This window comes from Macaca nemestrina, chromosome 1 (genome assembly GCF_043159975.1).
Source record: "Macaca nemestrina isolate mMacNem1 chromosome 1, mMacNem.hap1, whole genome shotgun sequence".
Classification (NCBI taxonomy): Eukaryota; Metazoa; Chordata; class Mammalia; order Primates; family Cercopithecidae; genus Macaca; species Macaca nemestrina.
The window spans coordinates 157767065-157789970 of NC_092125.1; the positions used below are offsets into that span (position 1 = coordinate 157767065).

General features: G+C 38.3%; 1 protein-coding gene across 1 annotated transcript in view; it reads right to left on the minus strand.

Annotated features, from left to right (window-relative positions):
* LOC105482664 (mutS homolog 4) overlaps window positions 1-22906 on the minus strand; it is a 117753-nt gene that overhangs the window by 78933 nt on the left and 15914 nt on the right. Inside the window, exons 4-7 of the mRNA XM_011742882.2 lie at window positions 21942-22052; window positions 17464-17579; window positions 16076-16249; window positions 11508-11680 (exon numbers count right to left, since the gene is read on the minus strand). Of these exons, the coding sequence (XP_011741184.2) occupies window positions 11508-11680; window positions 16076-16249; window positions 17464-17579; window positions 21942-22052 (574 nt within the window). The remainder of the gene's footprint in view (window positions 1-11507; window positions 11681-16075; window positions 16250-17463; window positions 17580-21941; window positions 22053-22906) is intronic.

Genomic DNA, 22906 nt, shown 5'->3' on the forward strand with positions numbered 1-22906 from the left:
TTTTTTCTTGTAAATTTGTTTAAGTTTTTTGTAGATTCTGGATATTAGCCCTTTGTCAGATGGGTAGATTGTAAAAATTTTCTCCCATTCTGTAGGTGGCCTGTTCACTCTGATGGTAGTTTCTTTTGCTGTGCAGAAGCTCTTTAGTTTAATTAGATCCCATTTGACAATTTTGGCTTTTGTTGCCATTGCTTTTGGTGTTTTAGACATGAAGTCCGTGCCCATGCCTATGGCCTGAATGGTATTGCCTAGGTTTTCTTCTAGTGTTTTTATGGGTTTAGGTCTAACATTTAAGTCTTTAATCCATCTTGAATTAATTTTTGTATAAAGTGTAAGGAAGGGATCCAGTTTCAGCTTTCTACATATGGCTAGCCAGTTTTCCCAGCACCATTTATTAAATAGGGAATCCTTTCCCCATTTCTCGTTTTTGTCAGGTTTGTCGAAGATCAGATGGTTGTAGATGTGTGATATTATTTCTGAGGGTTCTATTCTGTTCCATTGGTCTATATCTCTGTTTTGGTACCAGTAACAAGCTGTTTTGGTTACTGTAACCTTGTAGTTTAGTTTGAAGTCAGGTAGTGTGATGCCTCCAGCTTTGTTCTTTTGGCTTAGGATTGTCTTGACAATGCAGGTGCTTTTTTGGGTTCCATATGGATTTTAAAGTAGTTTTTACCAATTCTGCAAAGAAAGTCATTGTTAGCTTGAAGGGGATGGCATTGAATCTATAAATTACCTTCGGCAATATGGCCATTTTCACAAAATTGATTCTTCCTATCCATGAGCATGGAATGTTCTTCTATTTGTTTGTGTTCTCTTTTATTTTGTTGAGTAGTGCTTTGTAGTTCTCATTGAAGAGGTCCTTCACATCCCTTGTAAGTTGGATTCCTAGGTATTTTATTCTCTTTGAAGCAATTGTGAATGGGAGTTACTCGTGATTTGGCTCTCTGTTTGTCTGTTATTGGTGTATAGGAATGTTTGTGATTACTGCACATTCATTTTGTGTCCTGAGACTTTGCTGAAGTTGCTTATCAGCTTAAGGAGATTTTGGGCTGAGATGATGGGGTTTTCTAAATAAACAATCATGACATCTGCAAACAGGGACAATTTGACTTCCTCTTTTCCTATTTGAATACCCTTTATTTCTTTCTCTTGCCTGATTACCCTGGCCAGAACTTCCAACACTATGTTGAATAGGAGTGGTGAGAGACGGCAACCCTGTCTTGTGCCAGTTTTCAAAGGGAATGCTTCCAGTTTTTACCCATTCAGTATGATATTGGCTGTGGGTTTGTCATAAATAGCTCTTACTATTTTGAGATACATCCCATCAATACCTAGTTTATTGAGAGTTTTTAGTATGAAGGGCTGTTGAACTTTGTTGAAGGCCTTTTCTGCATCTATTGAGATAATCATGTGGTTTTTGTCTTTGTTTATGTTTATATGATGGATGACATTCATTGATTTGCATATGTTGGACCAGCCTTGCAACCCAGGGATGAAGCCAACTTGAGTGTGGTGGATAAGCTATTTGATGTGTTGCTGGATTCAGTTTGCCAGTATTTTATTGAGGATTTTTGCATCGATGTTCATCAGGAATATTGGTCTAAAATTCTCTTTTTTTATTGTGTCTCTGCCAGGCTTTGGTATCAGGATGATGCTGGCCTCATAAAATGAATTAGGGAGGGTTCTGTCTTTTTCTATTGATTGCAATAGTTTCAGAAGGAATGGTCCCAGTGCCTCTTTGTACCTCTGGTAGAATTCAGCTGTGAATCTGTCTGGTCCTGGACTTTTTTTGGTTGGTAGGCTCTTAGTTATTGCCTCAATTTCAGAGCCTGTTATTGGTCTATTCAGGGATTCACCTTCTTTCTGGTTTAGTCTTGGGAGGGTGTATGTGTCCAGGAGTTTATCCATTTCTTCTAGATTTTCTAGTTTATTTGCATAGAGGTGTTTATAGTATTCTCTGATGGTAGTTTGTATTTCTGTGGGATCAGTGGTGATATCCCTTTTATCAGTTTTTATTGCATCTTTTTTATTCTTCTCTCTTTTCATCTTTATTTGTCTTGCTAGCAGTCTATCAATTTTGTTGATCTTTCCAAAAAACCAGGTCCTGGATTCATTGATTTTTTTGAAAGGTTTTCTGTGTCTCTCCTTTCATTCTGCTCTGATCTTAGTTATTTATTGCCTCCTGCTAGCTTTTGAAGGTGTTTGCTCTTGCTTCTCTAGTTCTTTTAATTGAGATGTTAGCATGTCAATTTTAGATCTTTCCTGCCTTCGCTTCTGGGCATTTAGTGCTATATATTTCCCTCTACACACTGCTTTAAATGTGTCCCAGAGATTCTGGTATGTTATGTCTTTGTTCTCATTGATTTCAAAGAACATCTTTATTTCTGCCTTCATTTCATTATGTACCCAATAGTCATTCAGGAGCAGGTTTGTTCAGTTTCCATGTAGTTGAGTGGTTTTGAGTGTGTTTCTTAATCCTCAGTTCTAGTTTCATTGCACTGTGGTCTGAGTGTTAGTTTGTTATAATTTCTGTTGTTTTACATTTGCTGAGGATTGCTTTACTTCTAACTATGTGGTCAATTTTGGAATAGTGTGATGTGGTGCTGAGAAGAATATATATCCTGTTTATTTGGGGTGGAGAGTTCTGTAGATATCTATTAGGTCCACTTGGTTCAGAGCTGAGTTCAAGTCCTGGATATCCTTGTTAACTTTCTGTCTCGTGGATCTGTCTAAGGTTGACAGTGGGGTGTTAAAGTCTCCCATTATTATTGTGACTCTAAGTCTCTTTGTAGGTCTCTAAGGACTTGCTTTATGAATCTGGGTGCTCCTGTATTGGGTGCATATATATTTAGGATAGTTAGCTCTTCTTGTTGAATTGATCCCTTTACCATTATGTAATGGCGTTCTTTGTCTCTTTTGATCTTTGTTGGTTTAAAGTCTGTTTTATCAGAGACTAGGATTGCAACCCCTGCTTTTCTTGTTTGTTTGTTTTCCATTTACTTGGTAGATCTTCCTCCATCTGTTTATTTTGAGCCTATGTGTGTCTTTGAGCCTATGTGGGTCTCCTGAATACAGCACACTGATGGGTCTTGACTCTTTATCCAATTTGCCAGTCTGTGTTTTAGTTGGAGCATTTGGCCCATTTACATTTAAGGTTAATATTGTTATGTGTTAATTTGATCCTGTCATTATGATGTCAGCTGGTTATTTTGCTCGTTAGTTGGTTCAGTTGCTTCCTAGCATCGATGGTCCTTAAAATTTGGCAAGTTTTTGCAGTGGCTGGTACTGGTTGTTCCTTTCCATGTTTAGTGCTTCTTTCAGAAGCTCTTGTAAGGCAGGCCTCATGGTGACAAAATCTCTCAGCATTTGCTTTTCTGTAAAGGATTTTATTTCTCCTTCCCTTATGAAGCTTGGTTTGACTGGATATGAAATTCTGGGTTGAAAATTATTTTCTTTAAGAATGTTGAATATTGGCTCCCACTCTCTTCTGGCTTGTAAAGTTTCTGCTGAGAGATCTGCTGTTAGTCTGATGGGCTTCCCTTTGTGGGTAACCCGACCTTTCTCTCTGGCTGCGCTTAACATTTTCCCTCATTTCAACTTTGGTGAATCTGACAATTATGTCTTGGAGTTGCTCTTCTCGAGGAGTATCTTTGTGGCATTCTCTGTATTTCCTGAATTTGAATGTTGGCCTGCCTTGCTAGGTTGGGGAAGTTCTCCTGGATAATATCTTGAAGAGTGTTTTCCAACTTGGTTCCATTCTCGCTGTCAGTTTCAGGGACACCAATCAGACGTAGATTTGGTCTTTTCACATAGTCCCATATTTCTTGGAGGCTTTGTTCATTTCTTTTTACTTTTTTCTCTACACTTCTCTTCTCACTTCATTTCATTCGTTTGATCTTCAATCACTGATACCCTTTCTTCCACTTGATTGAATCGGCTACTGAAGCTTGTGCATGCATCACGTAGTTCTTGTGCCATGGTTTTCAGCTCCATCTGGTCATTTAAGGACTTCTCTACACTGTTTATTCTAGTTAGCCATTGGTCTCATCTTTTTTCAAGGTTTTTAGCTTCTTCATGATGGGTTTGAACATCCTTCCTTAGCTCGGAGAAGTCTGTTATTACCAATCTTCTGCAGCCTTCTTCTCTCAACTCGTCAAAAGTCATTCTCTGTCCAGCTTTGTTCTGTTGTTGGTGAAGAGCTGTATTACTTTGGAGGAGAAGAGGCGCTCTGATTTTCAGAATTCTCAGCTTTTCTGCTCTGGTTTCTCCCCATCTTTGTGGTTTTATCTACCTTTGGTCTTTGATGATGATGACATAGAGTTGGGGTTTTGGTGTGGATGTCCTTTCTGTTTGTTAGTTTTCCTTCTATCAGTCAGGACTCTCAGTTGCAGGTGTGTTGGAGTTTGCTAAAGGTCCTGTTTGCCTAGGTATCACCAGCAGAGGATGCAGAACAGCAAATACTGCAGAACTGCAGATGCTACTGTCTGATCCTTCTTCTGGAAGCTTCATCTCAGAGGGGCACCTGGCTGTATGAGGTGTCAGTCGGCCCCTACTGGGAGATGTCTCCCAATTAGGCTACTCGGGGGTCAGGGACCCACTTGAGGAGCCAGTCTGTCCATTCTCAGATCTCAAACTCCATGCTGGGAGAACCACTACTGTCTTCAAAGCTGTCAGACAGTGACGTTTAAGTCTGCAGAAGTTTCTGCTGCTTTTTGTTCAGCTATGGCCTGCCCCCAGAGGTGGAGTCTTCAGAGGCAGGTAGGCTTCCTTGAGCTGTGGTGGGCTCCACCCAGTTGGAGCTTCTGGGCCGCTTTGTTTACCTACTCAAGCCTCAGCCATGGCAGATGCCCCTCCCCCAGGCTCACTGCTGCCTTGCAGTTCAATCTCAGACTGCTGTGCTAGCAGCGAGCAAGGCTCTGTGGGTGTGGGAACCTCCAAGCCAGGCACAGGATATAATATCCTGGTGTGCCATTTGCTAAGACCAGTGGAAAAGTGCAGTATTAGGAGTGTCCCGATCTTCCAGGTACTGTCTGTCACGGCTTCCCTTGGCTAGGAAAAGGAATTCCTGACCCCTTGCACTTCCTGGTTGAGGTGATGCCTCACCCTGCTCCATGGGCTGCACCCACTGTCTGACAAGCCCCAGTGAGATGAACCCAGCACCTCAGTTGGAAATGCAGAAATCACCCATCTTCTGTGTCACTCATGCTGGGAGCTGCAGACTGGAGCTGTTCTTATTTGGCCATCTTGGAACCTCCCCTCTTTTCCTTTTTTTAAAAAAATTTATTTTGGATTTATGGGGTACATGTGCAGGTTTGTTGCATAGATACATTGTGTGATGCTGAGTTTGGGCTTTGACTGAATCCAGCACTCAGATAGTAAACATAGTACCCAATATTTTTGAACCCTTGCCCCACTCCTCTCCAACTTTTGAAGTCCCCAATATCTATTGTTCCCAACTTTATATCCCCATGTGTACCCAATGTTTAGCTCCCACATATAAGTGAGAACATGCAATATTTGGTTTTCTGTTTCTGCATTCATTCACTTAGAATAATGGCCCCCAGCTACATCCATGCTGCCAAAAAGAACATGTTTTCATTCTTTTTATGACAGCATAGTATTCCAAGGTGTATATGTACCAAACTTTCCTCACCCAGTCCACTGTTGATAGGCACCTGGGTTCATTCCATGTCTTTGATACCACGAATAATGTTGCAATAAATATACGAGTGCAGGTGTCTTTTTGGGAGAACAATTTATTTACCTTTGGGTATATATCCAGTAATGGGATTGCTGGGTTGAATGGTAATTCTATTTTTAGTTCTCTGAGAAATCTCCAAACTGCTTTCCACAGAGGCCGAACTAATTTACAATCCTAACAACAATGTATAAGCATTTCCTTCTCTCTGCAGACTTGCCAATATCTGTTATTTTTTGACTTTTTAATAGTAGCTATTCCAACTGGTGTGAGATGGTATCTCACTGTGGTTTTGATTTGTACTTTTCTGAAGATTAGTGACATTGAGCATTTTTTCATATGTTTATTGGTCGGTTGTATGTCTTCTTTTTGAGAAGCTTCTGTTGATGTATTTTGCCCAGGGCAATTTTCTTATTCAAATAAGGGAACTAAGGTGTCCATTAAATTTAACAATATGGACAGTGGATGTTAAAGTCTTCCACTATTATTGTGTGGGAGTCTAAGTCTCTTTGTAGGTCTCCAAGGACTTGCTTTATGGATCTGGGTGCTCCTGTATTGGGTGCAAGTATATTTAGGATAGTTAGCTCTTCTTGTTGTATTGATCCCTTGACCATTATGTAATGGCCTTCTTTGTCTCTTTTGATCTTTGTCAGTTTAAAGTCCATTTTATCAGAGACTAGGATTGCAACCCCTGTATTTTTTTTTTTTTTTTTTGCTTTCAATTTTCTTGGCAAATATTCCTCCATCCCTTTATTTTGAGCCTATGTGTGTCTTTGCACGTGAGATGGGTCTCCTGAATACAGCACACCAATGGGTCTTGACTCATCCAATTTGCCAGTCTGTGTCTTTTAATTGGGGCATTTAACCCATTTACATTTAAGGTTAATATTGTTATGTGTGAATTTGATCCTATCATCATGATGCTAGCTGGTTATTTTGCACATTAGTTGCAGTTTCTTCATAGTGCTGTTGGTCTTTATATTATGGTGTGTTTTTACAGTGGCTGGTACTGGTTTTTCCTTTCCATATTTAATGCTTCCTTCAGGAGTTCTTGTAAGGCAGGCCTGGTGGTGACAAAATCCCTCAGCATTTGCTTGTCTATAGAGGATTTTATTTCTCCTTTACTTATGAAGTTAAGTTAGGCTGGATGAAATTGTGGGTTGAAAATTCTTTTCTTTAAGAATACTGAATATTGGCCCCCACTCTCTTCTTGCTTGTAGGGTTTCTGCAGAGAGATCTGCTGTTAGCCTCATGGGCTTCCGTTTGTAAATAACCTGACCTTTCTCGCTGGCTGTCCTTAACATTTTTTTCTTTCATTTCAACCTTGGTGAATCTGATGACAATGAGACAGAAAACTAACAAGGTTATTCAGGACTTGAACTCAGCTCTGGACCAAGCGGACCTAATAGACATCTACAGAACTCTCCACCCCAAATAAACAGGATATACATTCTTCTCAGCACCACATAGCACTTATTCTAAAATCTAACCACATAATTGGAAGCAAAACACTCTTCAGCAAATGGAACAGAATAGAAATCAAACAGTCTCTCAGACCACAGTGTAATCACATTAGAACTCAGGATTAAGAAACTCACTCAAAACTGCACAACTACCTGGAAACTGAACAACCTGCTCCTGAATGACTACTGGGTAAATAACAAAATTAAGGCAGAAATAAAAAAGTACTTTGAAACCAATGAAAACAAAGAGACAATGTACCAGAATCTCTGGGACACAGCTAAACCAGGGTTAAGAGGGAAATTTATAGCACTAAATGCCCACATCAGAGAGGGGGAAAGATCTAAAATCGACACCCTGACATCACTATTAAAAGAACAAGAGAAGCAAGAGCAAACAAATTCAAAAGCTAGCAGAAGGCAAGAAATAACGAAGATCAGAGTAGAACTGAAGGATACAGAGACATGAAAAACCCTTCAAAAACTCCATGAACCTGGGAGCTGGTTTTTTGAAAAGATTAACAAAGTAGACCACTATTCAGACTAACAAAAAAGAAAAGGGAGAAGAATCAAATAGACACAATAAAAAATGATAAAGGGGATATCACCACTGATCCCACAGAAATACAAACTAACATCAGAGAATACTAAAAACACCTCTACACAAATAAACTAGAAAAATATAGAAGAAATGGGTAAATTCCTGGACATATACACCCTCCCAAGACTAAACCAGGAAGAAATTGAATCTGCGAATAGATCAATAACAAGTTCTGAAATTGAGGGAGTAATTAATAGTCCACCAACCAAAAAAAGCCCAGGACCAGATGGATGTACAGCCAAATTCTACAAGAGGTACAAAGAGGAGCTGGTAGCATTCCTTTTGAAACTATTCCAAACAATAGAATAAGAGGGACTCCTCCCTAACTCATTTTATGAGGCCAGTATTATCCTCATTCCAAAACCTGGCAGAGACACAACAAAAAAGAAAATTTCAGGCCAATATCCCTGATGAACATTGATGTGAAAATCCTCAGTAAAATACTGGCAAACTGAATCCAGCAGCATATCAAAAAGCTTATCCATCACAATCAAGTTGGCTTTATCCCTGGGATGGAAGGCTAGTTCAACATATGCAAATCAATAAACGTAATCTGTCACATAAACAGAACCAATGACAAAAACCACATGATTATCTCAATAGATGCAGAAAAGGCCTTCGATAAAATTCAACACCCCTTCATGTTAAAAAACTGTCAATAAACTAGGTATTGATGGGACTTATCTCAAAATAATAAGAGCTATTTATGACAAACCCACAGCCCATATCACACCGAATGGGCAAAAGCTTGGAAGCATTCCCTTTGAAAACCGGCACAAGACAAGGATGTCCTTTCTCACCACTCCTATTCAACATAGTATTGGAAGTTCTAGCCAGGGAAATCAGGCAAAAGAAAGAAATAAAGGGTATTCAAATAGGAAGAGAGGAAGTCAAATTGTCTCTGTCTGCAGATGACATGATTATATATTTAGAAAACCCCATAGTCTCAGCGAAAAAACTCCTTAAGCTGATAAGCAACTTCAGCAAAGTCGCAGGACACAAAATGAATGTGCAAAAATCACAAGTATTCCTATACACCAATAATAGACAAGCAGAGAGCCAAATCATGAGTGAACTCCCATTCACAACTGCTATGAAGAAAATAAAATACCTAGAAACACAACTTACAAGGGAACTGAAGGACCTCTTCAATGAAAACTACAAAAAGAATTCAAGGAAATAAGAGAGGACACAAACAAATGGAAAGACATTCCATGCTCATGGATAGGAAGAATCAATATTGTGAAAATGGCCATACTGCCCAAAGTAATTTATAGATTCAACATTATTCCCATCAAGCTACCAGTGACTTTCTTCACAGAACTAGAAAAAACTACTTTAAATTTCATATGGAACCAAAAAAGAGATCATATAGCCAAAACAATCCAAAGCAAAGAAAACAAAGTTGAAGGTATTATGCTACCTGACTTCAAACTACTACAAGTCTACAGTAACCAAAACAGCATGGTACTGGTAACAAAACAGATATAGAGATCAATGGAACAGAACAGAGGCCTCAGAAATAACACCACATATCTAGAACCATCTGATGTTCGACAAACCTGACAAAAACAAGCAATGGGGAAAAGATTCCCTGTTTAATAAATGGTGCTGGGAAAACTGGCTAGACATATGCAGAAAGCTGAAACTGGATCCCTTCCTTACACCTTATACAAAAATTAACTCAAGATGGATTAAAGACTTAAATGAAAGACCTAAAACCATAAAAACCCTAGAAGAAAACCTAGGCAATATCATTCAGGACATAGGCATAGGCAAAAACTTCATGAATAAAACACCAAAAGCAATGGCAAGAGAAGCCAAAATTGAGAATTAGGATCTAATTAAACTAAAGTGCTTCTGCTCAGCAAAAGAAACTATCATCAGAGTGAACAGGCAACCTACAGAATGGGAGAAAATTTTTGCAATCTACCCATCTGACAAAGCTCTAAAACCCAGAATCCACAAGGAACTTAAACAAATTTACAAGAAAAAAACAACCCCATCAAAACGTGGCCAAAGGATATGAACAGACACTTCTCAAAACAGGATATTTGCGTGGCCAACAAACATGAAAAAAAAGCTCATCATCACTGATCATTAGAGAAATGCAAATCAAAACCACAATGAGATACCAGCTCACACCAATTAGAATGTCCATCATTAAAAAGTAAGAAAACAACAGTTTCTGGAGAGGATGTGGAGAAATAGGAACACTTTTACACTGTTGGTGGGAGTGTAAATTAGTTTAACCATTGTGGAAGACAGTGTGGTGATTCCTCAAGGATCTAGAACCAGAAATATTATTTGATCCAGCAATCCCATCACTGGGTATATACCTCAAAATTTATAAATCATTCTACTATAAAGACACACGCACACATATGTTTACTGCAGCACTATTTACAATAGCAAAGGCTGGGAACCAACCCAAATGCCCATCAATGATAGATTAGATGAAGAAAATGTGGCACATATACACCATGGAACACTATGCAGCCATAAAAAAGAATGAGTTCATGACCTTTGCAGGGACATGGATGAAGCTGGAAACCATCATCCCCAGCAAACTAATGCAGGAATAGAAAACTAAACACTGCATGTTTTCACTCATAAGTGGGAGTTGAACGATGAGAACACATGGACACAGGGAGGGGAACATCACACACTGGGGCCTGTCAGTGAGTGGAGGGAAAGGGGAGGGAGAGCATTAGGACAAATCCCTAATGCATGCAAGGGTTAAAACCTAGATGATGGGTTGATAGGTGCAGCAAACTACCATGGCACATGTATAACTATGTAACAAACCTGCATGTTCAGAACATTTCAGCACATGTATTCCAGAACTTAAAGTGAAGAAAAAAAAATTAGCAATATGCCTGTTGGTGACTGTGTTAGGTTGAGTTCTCCAGAAACAGACCCTGAGGCAAGGGCAGTTTTCTTATCCCATGTTATAGCTTGAATTGTGACCCCCAAATGACATTGTGAAGTCCTAACTCCGGGTATCTGTAAGTGTGACCTTATTTGGAAATTGCGTCTTTGCAAATGTAATCAAGTTAATGTGAGGTTATTAAGGTAGGTCTTAATATAACATGACTAGTGTCTTTATAAGAAGACAATGTGAAGACACACAGGGAGAAAACCACATGACAATAGAAGCAGAGATTGCAATGACAAGCCTGTGAGCCAAGGCCCATCGTGGACTGACAGTGACCATCAAAAGCTAGAAAGGGGCAAAGGATTCTCCCCTATAGGTTTCAGAAGGAGCATGGCTTTTCTGACATTTTATTTTCAGCTTCTAGCTTCCAGAACTATAAGACAAAAACTTTCTGTTGTTTTAAACCATGGAGTATGTACTAGTTTTTAGAGCAGCCTAGGAAACTACTACATCCCATCTGTTGATAATTACCTAGTCTGGACAAATCTTCCCATCTTTGAGGATTACCATGGAGAAAAAGAGTATAAGGTATCTATGAACAACAACAACAACAACAAAACAGAAAAAAATGGAAATCAATGGAAAAAAATGGAAAAAAATGGAAAGCATACAGGAAATCAAAATATATTACATAATGTACCTCTGAAATTATTTACTACAGGATTCAGTGGAAAATCTCAGGAAAATAGCTTTCATAAAAGAATACAAGAATTTACACCACTACTTGTCTTTCAGAAAAGTGGAAAAATAACTAAGTCAATTGCATTTTTTAATAATTTGTATTTATAACATTAAATAATATTGATTTACCTGATTGAAGTCCAAAAAATAGTTCCTCATCTTGAAGTAGTTCTTGAACACAATCTAATCTCATGTTAATGGTTTCAACATCAACTAGAGGTTCTAATATATTAGAACGAAGTCGTCTACTCCCTCCAGGAGTCTTAGTATAATTTAGAACACCAAAGAGAGTGTGATTGTTCCTTTCAAAACACAAGAAATGTCATTAAGAATACAAAGAAGAATGCAAGAAAATTTCATTTCACTTTGTAATTAAACAATCCTATAATCGACAGCAATGATTCTTAAACTTTGCTGTGCATACAATTACATGAGTTTCTAATTCAGTAGGTCTAAGAAAAAGCATGAGGATCTACATTTTGGGCCAGGCATGGTGGCTCACACCCATAATCTCAACACTCTGGCAGGCCAAGACAGGAGGAATGCTTGAACCCAGGAGTTTAAGACCAGCATGGACAATATAGTGAGAACCTGTGTCTACAAAAAACTAAAAATTAACTGGACATGGTGGCACAGGCCTTTAGTCCCAGTTACTCAGGAGGCTGAGATGGGAGGATTGTTTGAGCCCAGGAGGTCGATGCTGCAATGAACCATACTTGCACCACTGTACTCCAGTGTGGTAACAGAGTGAGATCTTGTCTCAAAAAAATGTTTTTAGATATATTTTGAACAAGCTCCCAAATATGCTATTGGTCAATGAACTACACTTTAACAAGGATGAATAGAATCTCCTTGTACTTTATACTTCTTTTATAGATCAGTTACAATATTCAGACTAATATAAAGTTTTCTAGTCTATTTATTCCATCCATAATAGCAAGATATCAATAATATATCCTTAACGGTGGAGGGATTTTATATTGTTAAAATAAGTATTTACTATAATCATGTAGTTCTAATGACAAGTACAAGAGAATTTCATAATTTCTAAGTGATTTATAAAGAAATGAGCTATTCTAGAGAATGCTGGCCAGGCATGGTGGCTCATGCTTGTAATCCCAGCACTTTGGGAGGCAGAGGCAGGTGGATCACTTGAGGTTAGGAGTTCAAGACCAGCCTGGTCAACATGGTGAAATCCCATCTCTACTAAAAAAAAAAAAAATTAAAAAAAAAAAATACAAAAATTAGCCATGTATAGTGGCAGGCACCTGTAATCCCAGTTTCTCAGGAGGCTGAGCCATAAGAATCACTTGAACCTGGGAGGCAGAGGTTACAGTGAGCCGAGATTGTGCCACTGCATTCCAGCCTGGCCTGCAAAGTGAGACTCTGTCTAAAACAAATAAAAACAAAGAAACAAAAAAAAATGCATTTAGTTGAACTATTTATTCGACAACTTCATATAATACATATAAAAAACCTGATTCATTTTAATACTCAACAAATATTTTTTGAGCCCTTATGGTATTCAAAACTCTATGCTAAACACTGGGCATACAAGATGGACATGATACCTATCTTCATGGACCTTACAGCCGAATGGCGATTGCCAATAACTTTTTTCTTTTTTTTGAGACAGAGTTTTGCCCTGTTGTCCAGGCTGGAGTACAGTAGCACTATCTAGGCTCACTGCTACCTCTGCCTCCAGGGTTCAAATGATTCTCTTGCCTCAGCCTCCTGACTAGCTGGGATTACAGGTGTGCCACTATGACGGCTAAATTTTGTATTTTTGGTAAAGACAGGGTTTCACCATGGCGACCAGGCTGACCTCGAACTCCTGACCTCAAGTGATCCACCCACGTTGGCCTCCCCAGGGAGCAGGGATTATAGGCATGAGCCACGGCACCCAGCCATTGCCAATAACTTTTGTCAGTTTACTGACCATGACTGAAGACAAGACAAAGAGGAAGGGGAAATAAACAATAAAAACAATAAACACATAATCATATCAAGAAAATAATTTCAGGTACAGAAACTGTTAAAAAAACAAAAACAACAACAGGCCAGGCGTGGTGGCTCACGCCTGTAATCCCAGAACTTTGGGAGGCCGAGGCAGGTGGATCACGAGGTCAGGAGATCGAGACCATCCTGGCTAACACGGTTAAACCCCGTCTCTACTAAAAATACAAAAAATAATTAGCTGGACCTGGGTGGCAGGCGCCTGTAGTCTCAGCTACTTGTGAGGCTGAGGCAGGAGAGTGGCGTGAACCTGGGAGGTGGAACTTGCAGTGAGCCGAGATTGCACCACTGCACTCCAGCCTGGGATACACAGTGAGACTCCGTCTCAAAAAATTTTAAAAAATTTAAAAAAACAGGAATATACAGAGAAGGACCAGGATGGTTGCTTTAGTTAGGTTGATTAAGAAAGACTTCCCTATGAATTTGACAGTAGAGTTGAGAACTGAATGATTAAAAAAGAAGGCAGCAAAGACGATGATGATGGGATGGGAATCATGACAACAATAATGAGGATAGCTAACATAAAATGATACTTAGTATGTACCCAGAATTGTTCTAAGCATTTTAAATGTATTAACTTGTTTATTCTAATAACCATGTTATGAGAGAGACACTATTATTGGCCACATCATTTTACAACAGAAGGAACGTAAATACAAGGAAATTAGGTAACTTGTCTAAGATTTCCAAGTAAGTAGCATGGCAGTAATTTAAGCCCAGGAAGTCTGGCTCCAGAACAAAAAAGAAGATCAAGGTTAGTGGAGCTTTGCAAGTGGGGGTAAGAATAGAGGGAGATGAATGAAGAAGTTGATAGAAGCCAGGACACAGAAGTCCTTGTAGGCCAAAGAGTCTGGATTCTATTGTAAATGTAAGGAGAGCCACTGGAAAGTTTTCAGCAGAAGAGTTACAAGATCTGATTTCTGGATTAAAAGGATATCACAGTCTGACTACTATTAATATGTTGAGAATAAACTATAGGAAGGTAAGAAGAGGGCAGAAAGAAAAGTTAGGAGGCTATTATAGTAGTTTATGCTAAAGATGATAGAGGTTTGGGTTAGGGTGGTAGCCTTGGAAATGGTGAGAAGTGATCCAGCACTGGTATATACTCTGAAGGCTAGATCAAGAGGATTTTCTGATGGATCAAATCTGAGGTGTGAAAGGAGAGGAAACAAGAATGACTTTTAAGATTTAGTCATCATTCTACCAGATTTTAGTCATACCAATTTAAACACATTTGTAGGAAACTACTCATACCAACTGGCTGGGGCGGGGGGTCTCCCATCACATGTACAATTTTTTTTTTTTTTTGAGAACTTATTTCTGTGGGAACAAAGGAAGTAAGGGGCACATATGAACCTCCCATTTGTTATAGAAATCAATGGATGTAAGACTGCACTGAACAGGCTGTAAGCCTATGGAAGCATTGCAGCTATTCAGATAGTTCAGTAGGTAGAATATCCATCTTTTAACCTGAGGATTCTTTCATTTAAGTCTGTGAAAAGACTTCTCAATTGTTCCTTTCAACTATAATACTAACTCCTGGAGATCAGACATTCTATTATTTAAGTATCTGTATCCCTAATACATAGCAGGAAGTCAAACAATGTTTGACAATGATAATGACAAATAATGATAAAGTATGAAACATGACAAGGTAAAACTGAATATAAAACACTTTGTAATAACTACCAGGCTTGGTCATTGATTTTCTATGCTATGATAACATAGGATATCATAGAAAGTCAAAGACAGAGTAATTTTAACCTATAACCTAATGGATGTGAAGTTGTATCTAACTGTGGTTTTGATTTGTAGATCCTTAATGACTAGTAAAGTTGAGCATATTTTCATATGCTCTATTAAGTTCCTTTCATAAAGGAACAACTTCATATAATACATATAAAAAACCTGATTCATTTTAATACTCAACAAATATTTGAGTACTTACTGGCCATTTATTTATCTTCTTTGTAAAAGTGTCTATTAAGTTCCTTTACCCAGTTCTGAATGGGGTTGCTTTTTGTTATTTAGTACAAACATCTTTTTAAAACTTGATTTTGGTGAAACACCTGACCAGTTCAGCAATAACAGTACAATGATTTAAAATATGCTTATTCAATATTTCTCCACCATTAGCTGGGCATGACAGTTTGTGCCCATAATTTCAGCTACTTGGGAGGCTGAGGCAGGAGAATCATTTGAGCCCAGGAGTTTGAGACCAGCCTGGACAAAATAGCAAGACCCTACCTCTTAAATACAATTCTCCATCAAATAATTTAAAGAAGTTTAGGCTGAGAGCAGCAGCTCATGGCTGTAATCCCAGCACTTTGGGAGGCCGAGGCAGGTGGATAATTTGAGATCCAGAATTTGAGACCAGCCCAGCCAATATGGTGAAACCCTATCTCTACTAAAAATACAAAAATTAGCTAGGCATGGTGGCACATGCCTGTAGTCCCAGCAACTTGGGAGGCTGAGACAGAAGAATTTCTTGAACCTGGGAGGCAGAGGTTGCAGTGAACCAACATCGCACCACTGCACTCTAGCCCGGGCAACAAGAGTGAAACTCCATCTCAAAATTTAAAAAAAAAAAAAAAAAAAAAAAAAAAGAACTTTAAAGTAACTATTTATAGAAAAAAAATATATACCTATATATTTTATAAGAAAAAAATGGATGATCTTACCTACAGTCTTGATTATTAATTAACAATTCAAGGTTTTGGGCTGATGATGAATCTATCATGGCTGTCTGTTCACTACCCTGGAAACAAATCTTCAGCGATTTTGGTGCATATACTGAATTTTGAATAAATTCAACATATTTTAACAAAGCTGCAACAGCTGCAAGGCAGTAATACCTAAAAGATGACCAATAATACATCACTATAAGTCATTAATATTAAAAAATTATCTATTTCCCCTTAATTTAAGAAAAATTATAAATATTTGCATAGCATTGCTTAAACTCAAAAGGAAAAGGTACACCAGGTATTTCATATTTTTGAAAACTAGGTAAATAACCTCTAAATCATAAAAATTAATGAAAATAAATAATTTGCTCAAGTCTGACACTTAAGGGACTTTAAATTCTGATAAATCCTGTTTTAGGAGATAACATTCAATCAAAGGTAATTTGCATCAATTTTTGATGTACCATTCTAAGTATTCAGATAATGTTGGGAATGTCTGATACTTTATTTATTTATTTTGAGACAGGGTCTGGTTCTGTCATCCAGGCTGGGCTGCAGTGGCATGATCTCGGCTCATTGCAACCTCCACCTCCCAGGCTCAAGCAATCCTCCTGCCTCAGCCTCCCAAGTAGCTGGGATGACAGCCATGTACCACCACACCCAGGTAATTTTTGTATTTTTGGTAGAGATGGGGTTTTGCCATGTTGCTGAGGCTGGTCTCAAACTCCTTGACCTCCCGAAGTGCTGGGATTTCAGGCATGAGTCACTGTGCCCAGCCTGGAAAAATCTGGTACTTTAACGGTAGAATCAAGTCTCAATGTATAGAGAAGTATGTTATGATCTCAGTGAGAATGATTGTTATTAACTAAGTAAACAGGTAATCTAATCTGGCTCAAAGAAAGTATCTATTTCGTATGTTCTAGGAAATATGTGTTCCAAAAATATCATTCTCTGTCTCATGCTGAATCTTTTAGGAGTAAAGATAGAAAGAAACAGGAACACATCTTCACCTGTGTTTCGCTTCTATGCCCTCACATTTCCAGTTTACTATAGCTACTTGAGCTTTTCACTCCAAAGTGAGTAGCAACAATTAGGCCAATAGATTATGACTAATTTGGAAAAATTCTATATAAATTAAGTTAGCAATATATGCCTTGTGTATAAATTTTAGTTAACTATTTCACTATTTCAATAATTACTGTCTATTATGAACCAGGGAATTTTCCAGGTGGTAGGAATGCAGCAGAGAACAAAACAGACAAAAGTCCCTGCCCTTGTGGAACTCACACTGGAGATTTATTTGCTTTCCTTAAGTTATAACTTACTTGATATGATATTGGTAGCTGTGGGCTAGTAAAAAAATAAATAAATACATAACTTACTTGGACTGAACCTCCATTAGAACAGTGCTGAATTCTGCTATGCATAACTGTTCAATGTACTCTAATCCTTTTGTTTCATTGAAGTATTTCCTTTGGATAGTAGTGAAATTAACATTCTGAAAAGAAGTTTTAACTTCAAAATAAAGTTTGAAGTACCATGCGCTTGCCCAAAACTGCTTTCTTAAACACATGCTCGTAACTAGGTAAGTGACTTAAATATTGTATAAAAATTTCAACATTTACATAAGAACTTTTCTTATTTATATAAAAATGATTATCCTCGCTAAGTGAATTATAGTACAGTTTGTATCTCTTATTAGACCTTACTCTTATGAGATTTAAGGGAATATGTTAGATACAATAATAAAAATAAACGTGACAGTCTATACCTTTTAGTAATTTTTTGTATAGAAAATAACTTTTCACAGTTTTGTATTCATCTTTCCATAGTCTATCATAATTGAGAAAGGGTAGATTCTTATAATGTCCTAGGTGAAAAGATGAAAACACCAATTCTACCTATTTATGATATACTATTTACATAAAGTGAATTGAATTTATTTAGAACAAAGAGAAAATTATAATCTTTTTGAGACAGGGTCTCACTCTGTTGCCTAGGCTGGAGTACAGCAGCATGATCATAGCTAACTACAAATTTGAACTCCAGGATACAAGCAATCTGCTTGCTTCATCCTCCTGAGTAGCTGGGACTACAGGCACACACCATTACATCTGGCTAATTTTTTTTTTTTTTTTTAAGCAGAGACAAGTTCTCCCTATGTTGCCCAGGCTAGTCTCAAACTCCTGGGCTCAAGTGATTCTCTCACATTGGCCTCCAAAATTGCTGGAATTACCAGTGTGGAACTTTTAAAAAGCGTCAAGTTGTTAAGTAAAAGGTTTGCCTCCTTTGAATAAAACTAATGGTTAAGAAAAGGTAATATTATATCAATGGACTACATAAGAGCTGTTAAGAATGAAAAAAATATCATGACCAAGTAGGGACATATCTTATTAACTCTGGTTTTCATATAAATAAAATTCTGAAAAGTCAAGTAACTTTTCTGATATTATACAGTTGATCTGTGCCAAAGCTGAGACTCAAATTTAGATTTCTTTGAAGTCCATTTTCCTTTTACTTCATATTGCTTTTGATTTAATGCAGGTCCTTTTTTTTTCTTAAGAGTGGGGTCTCACTATGTTGCCCAGGCTAGATTTGAACTACTGGGCTCAAGTGATCCTCCCACTCTGGCCTCCCAAGTACCTGGGACGATAGGCACATGCCACTGCACCTGGTTAATGAAGGTCTTCTTATGGTAAGTGTAGTCATAATAGTAATAATGATAATAATAATACTGAATTTTCCCTCTACTTAGAATACTTTTACAAATACCTCCATGGCTTGCTCCCTCACTCCATTCAGAACTTTGCCCAAATGTAACCTTATCAACAAGGCCATCTCTGATTACCCTATATACAATATCAATTCTCTAGGAGGTTGGTACCTCCTATTGTTCCTAATTTACTGATTAAAAAACTGAAGCTCAAAGAAGCTAAGTGTCATGTACTAGGTTACTTAGAGTCAAGATTTGAAACTGGGACAATCTGACTTCTCTATTCTTAAGCACTATGCTGTACTGCCTTACTATTCAAATGTACTGAAATTATGTTGTTTTTGCCTTTGGAGGACTTATCCCCCATTCCATGTGATTCTGGAAGGCCTAGCTATCATAGTATTCTGCATCCCACAGCAAAAGGATTAGTCAATCATAGTGTATCTACCCCAAGAAATAGTGATTACTCTAATGTGTGAGAAAATGAACAAAGCAGGATCAGTCAGTATCCTTCCCTGGAATTCATACGTGGACACTGGAATAAAGAAATTATTTTCCCTTTGGGTTAGCTAAGCTGAGACGACATCAACCTTGAGCCATTAGCAATCATCTTCTTAAATCTCATAGAAGTAAACTATCTGCAGTAGAAAAAGGATGATATGGGGAATGAGAGTAGTGATAAAGATTCTCTCTTTGACCAAACTCTACCTGGGCTACTATGAGCCTTCTTCTCAACTACCCTCCATCCAGCCTATAAAGACGTGAACGAAACACTAACAGTGTTTCTAACTGTTCAAAGTCACATCCCTAGGATGACCTTAACCTCTTGTAAAATGCCAGCCTAAGAAAACTCAGGCTGCCAAAAAAAAAGGAACTGTGTATTCCACTTAACACCTAAAGATAGGGTCCCTGTCTCCTATTCTCTGTGGGAGAGTAGGAGCCTAACTTCGGTAAGTGCCAGTCAGCAAACCCAGATTTTTTGTTGTTGTTCTTTTGAGATGGAGTCTTGCTCGTTGCCCAGGCTGGAGTGCCGTGGCACGATCTCGCCTCGTTGCAACCTCCGCCTCCCAGGTTCAAGTGATTCTCCTGCCTCAGCTTCCCAAGTAGCTGGGACTACAGGCGCGTGCCACCAGGCCTGGCTAAATTTTTTGTATTTTTAGTAGAGATAGGGTTTCACCACGTTAGCCAGGATGGTCTCAATCTCCTGACCTCGTGATCCTCCCGCCTTGGCCTCCAAAAGTGCTGGGATTACAGGCATGAGCCACCGCAACCGGTCTTACTTTTTGTTGTAATAATTTTTTACTTCCCTGACTCTAATGAGCTTGTGCTTACTCCTCCTTATTCCCTTATTCTCCCATTAAAATGCCCAGTATAAACTGAAGTTCAATTCAGTCCACACTGGACTCTTTTCTCTGTTGTGACAGCATATTACTGATTAAAATATTTAGCTAGTGTTTGGCTTTGTTTACCTTTGACAGTAGGAACAGGATCTATTCAACCATTGACTTCCCAGTTACATAAGCCAATACATTTCCTTTTTTGCATAAGGTAGTTTGCATTAGATTTCTGTTACTTACAACCAAAAGAATTATAAGACCTAATCACAACAACAGCAACAACAACAAAACATGAAAGTTGGAAAGGTATGGATAAATAGGCATAATGAAAAGAAGTGTAAAGTTATAAATGAAAAAGAACAGATAAAGTGATTTGTCTAATGAGACAATAGATTTAGAATAGGGACTATCTCTGGCAATGAGTCAAAGGCAGCTCATCTATACAGGATCTCTAAGAGCACTATGACAAATCTTATATGACTGCAGATGCTGAATATATTAGGAATGGGAAAGGAACTCATTAGACTCCAAACCTCAGCTTGGTTCCAAATATGTTAAAGTAAAAGATAAGTCTACAAACATAACAAAATACAGTATATTCTTTGGGAGGCCGAGACGGGCGGATCACGAGGTCAGGAGATCGAGACCATCCTGGCTAACACGGTGAAACCCCGTCTCTACTAAAAAATACAAAAAACTAGCCGGGCGAGGTGGCAGGCGCCTGTAGTCCCAGCTACTAGGGAGGCTGAGGCAAGAGAATGGCGTAAACCCAGGAGGTGGAGCTTGCAGTGAGCTGAGATCCAGCCACTGCACTCCAGCCCGGGTGACAGAGCAAGACTCCGTCTCAAAAAATATATATATATATATATAGTATATTTTGAAAATAATTTGCACTCCTAAGGAATTATTCCAACTGCAATGCTGTCTACTTGGTTTGGAGCCACAGTCCACATTCTTGCTGGATAAGGTTCCACAGTGGTTATCCACCACAGTCCTACAGATGGACACTAGAGTAGCAGGCTAATCGTAAGGCAGCACATGTTACCAGGGGAAGCTGAAACAATTCTGTAATACAAATTAAATTCCCTATAGAAAAAGGTACTTGCTGATAGGTGCTATCTCCTAAGAATTTCAATTTCAACCAGTCTGACAGCACAATAAGTAGTTTCCAGGAAAATACGTGTAAGGGAAACCTATGCTTTCTCTATGGGTCTGCCTCTTGTATAATGGGAGAAACTTCCTTATTACCTAAAACATTTTTTCTTTTGTTTAAAGTAGATCAAGCATGCCAAATCAAATAAGTAAATTCCTTATCATTTTTATTATCTGTATTAATAGTCCCTTAGATTAGGATTTGTATTTAGTGACTACTTTAGGATGCTAAATATAAAGTTACTAAAATTATTGTTCTTTATAATGATATTACTAAATAAATTTTAAATAAAGTGATTAGGGCTGGGCACAGTGGCTCATGCCTGTAATCCCAGTACTTTGGGAGGCCGAGGCGGGCAGATCTTTTGAGGTCAGGAGTTTGAGACTAGCCTGGTCAACATGGTGAAATCCCATTTCTACTAAAAATCCTAAAATTAGCTGGGTGTGGTGACACACACCTGTAGTCCCAGCTACTCGGGAGGCAGAGGCAGGAGAATCGCTCGAACTCGGGAGCTGGAGGTTGCAGTGAGATGAGATCACGCCATTGCACTCCAGCCTGGGTGACAGAGTGAAACTCCATCTCAAAAAAATAAATAAATAATAAATAAATAAATAAGTGGTTAGATCTTGAATGTTACAAACAGTAAACATCACTTACCTTGAAATTTTCTGTGATCAGAGTGAACAACTTGGTGGAATTCCCCACAGCACAAGCAGTATTTGACATTATTATTTCCAAAGGTGACAAAATTTTAAGTTTAGTGATCACCTGAAATCATTTGAATAATTTCTTAAATAAAGCTTAGGAAACAAAAAAAAGTTCGTATTTTTCTGAGATAAGTATTTAAAATTAATTCATAGATACACAAAATTATAACTGTCCTAATGATATATTTCAATTAAAATATGTTTCTAGCCAAGTGGGTTCACACCTGTAATCCCAGCACTTCGGGAGGCTGAGGTGGACAGATCACTTGAGGCCAGGAGTTCGAGACTCACTTGGCCAACAGGGTGAAACCCTGTCTCTATTAAAAAAAAAAAAAATACATATATATATATACACACACATACAAATATTACCCAGGCATGGTGGTGCATGCCTGTAATCCCAGCTACTCAGGAGGCTGAGGCATGAGAATTGTTTGAGCCCAGCAGGCAAAGGTTGCAGTGAGCTGAGATTGCACTAGGCACCATTGCATTCCAGCCTAGGCAGCAGAGGGAAAATCTGTCTCAAAAACAAACAGACAAACACCACCACCACCACCAACAACAACAAAATATATATGTATATATTTCTAATGGTAGTATATTAAACATATATCTCCTATACAACTACTAATATAAAATACTGTCATAAAATAGGCTATATTTTACTCGTAATAGTTTCTAACAGCCTTAAGTTCAAAAATTAATCTGAACTTATCAAATATGTATTCCCAAAATAAATTTTTTTAAAATAAATACTTATACTTAGTATTTTATCCATCTCCATGAAAAATATACATACATCCAATAAGGGTAACTATGGGCCGGGCAAGGTGGCTCACGCCTGTAATCCCAGCACTTTGGGAGGCCAAGGCGAGTGGATCACTAGAGGTCAGGAGTTCACAACCAGCTTGGCCA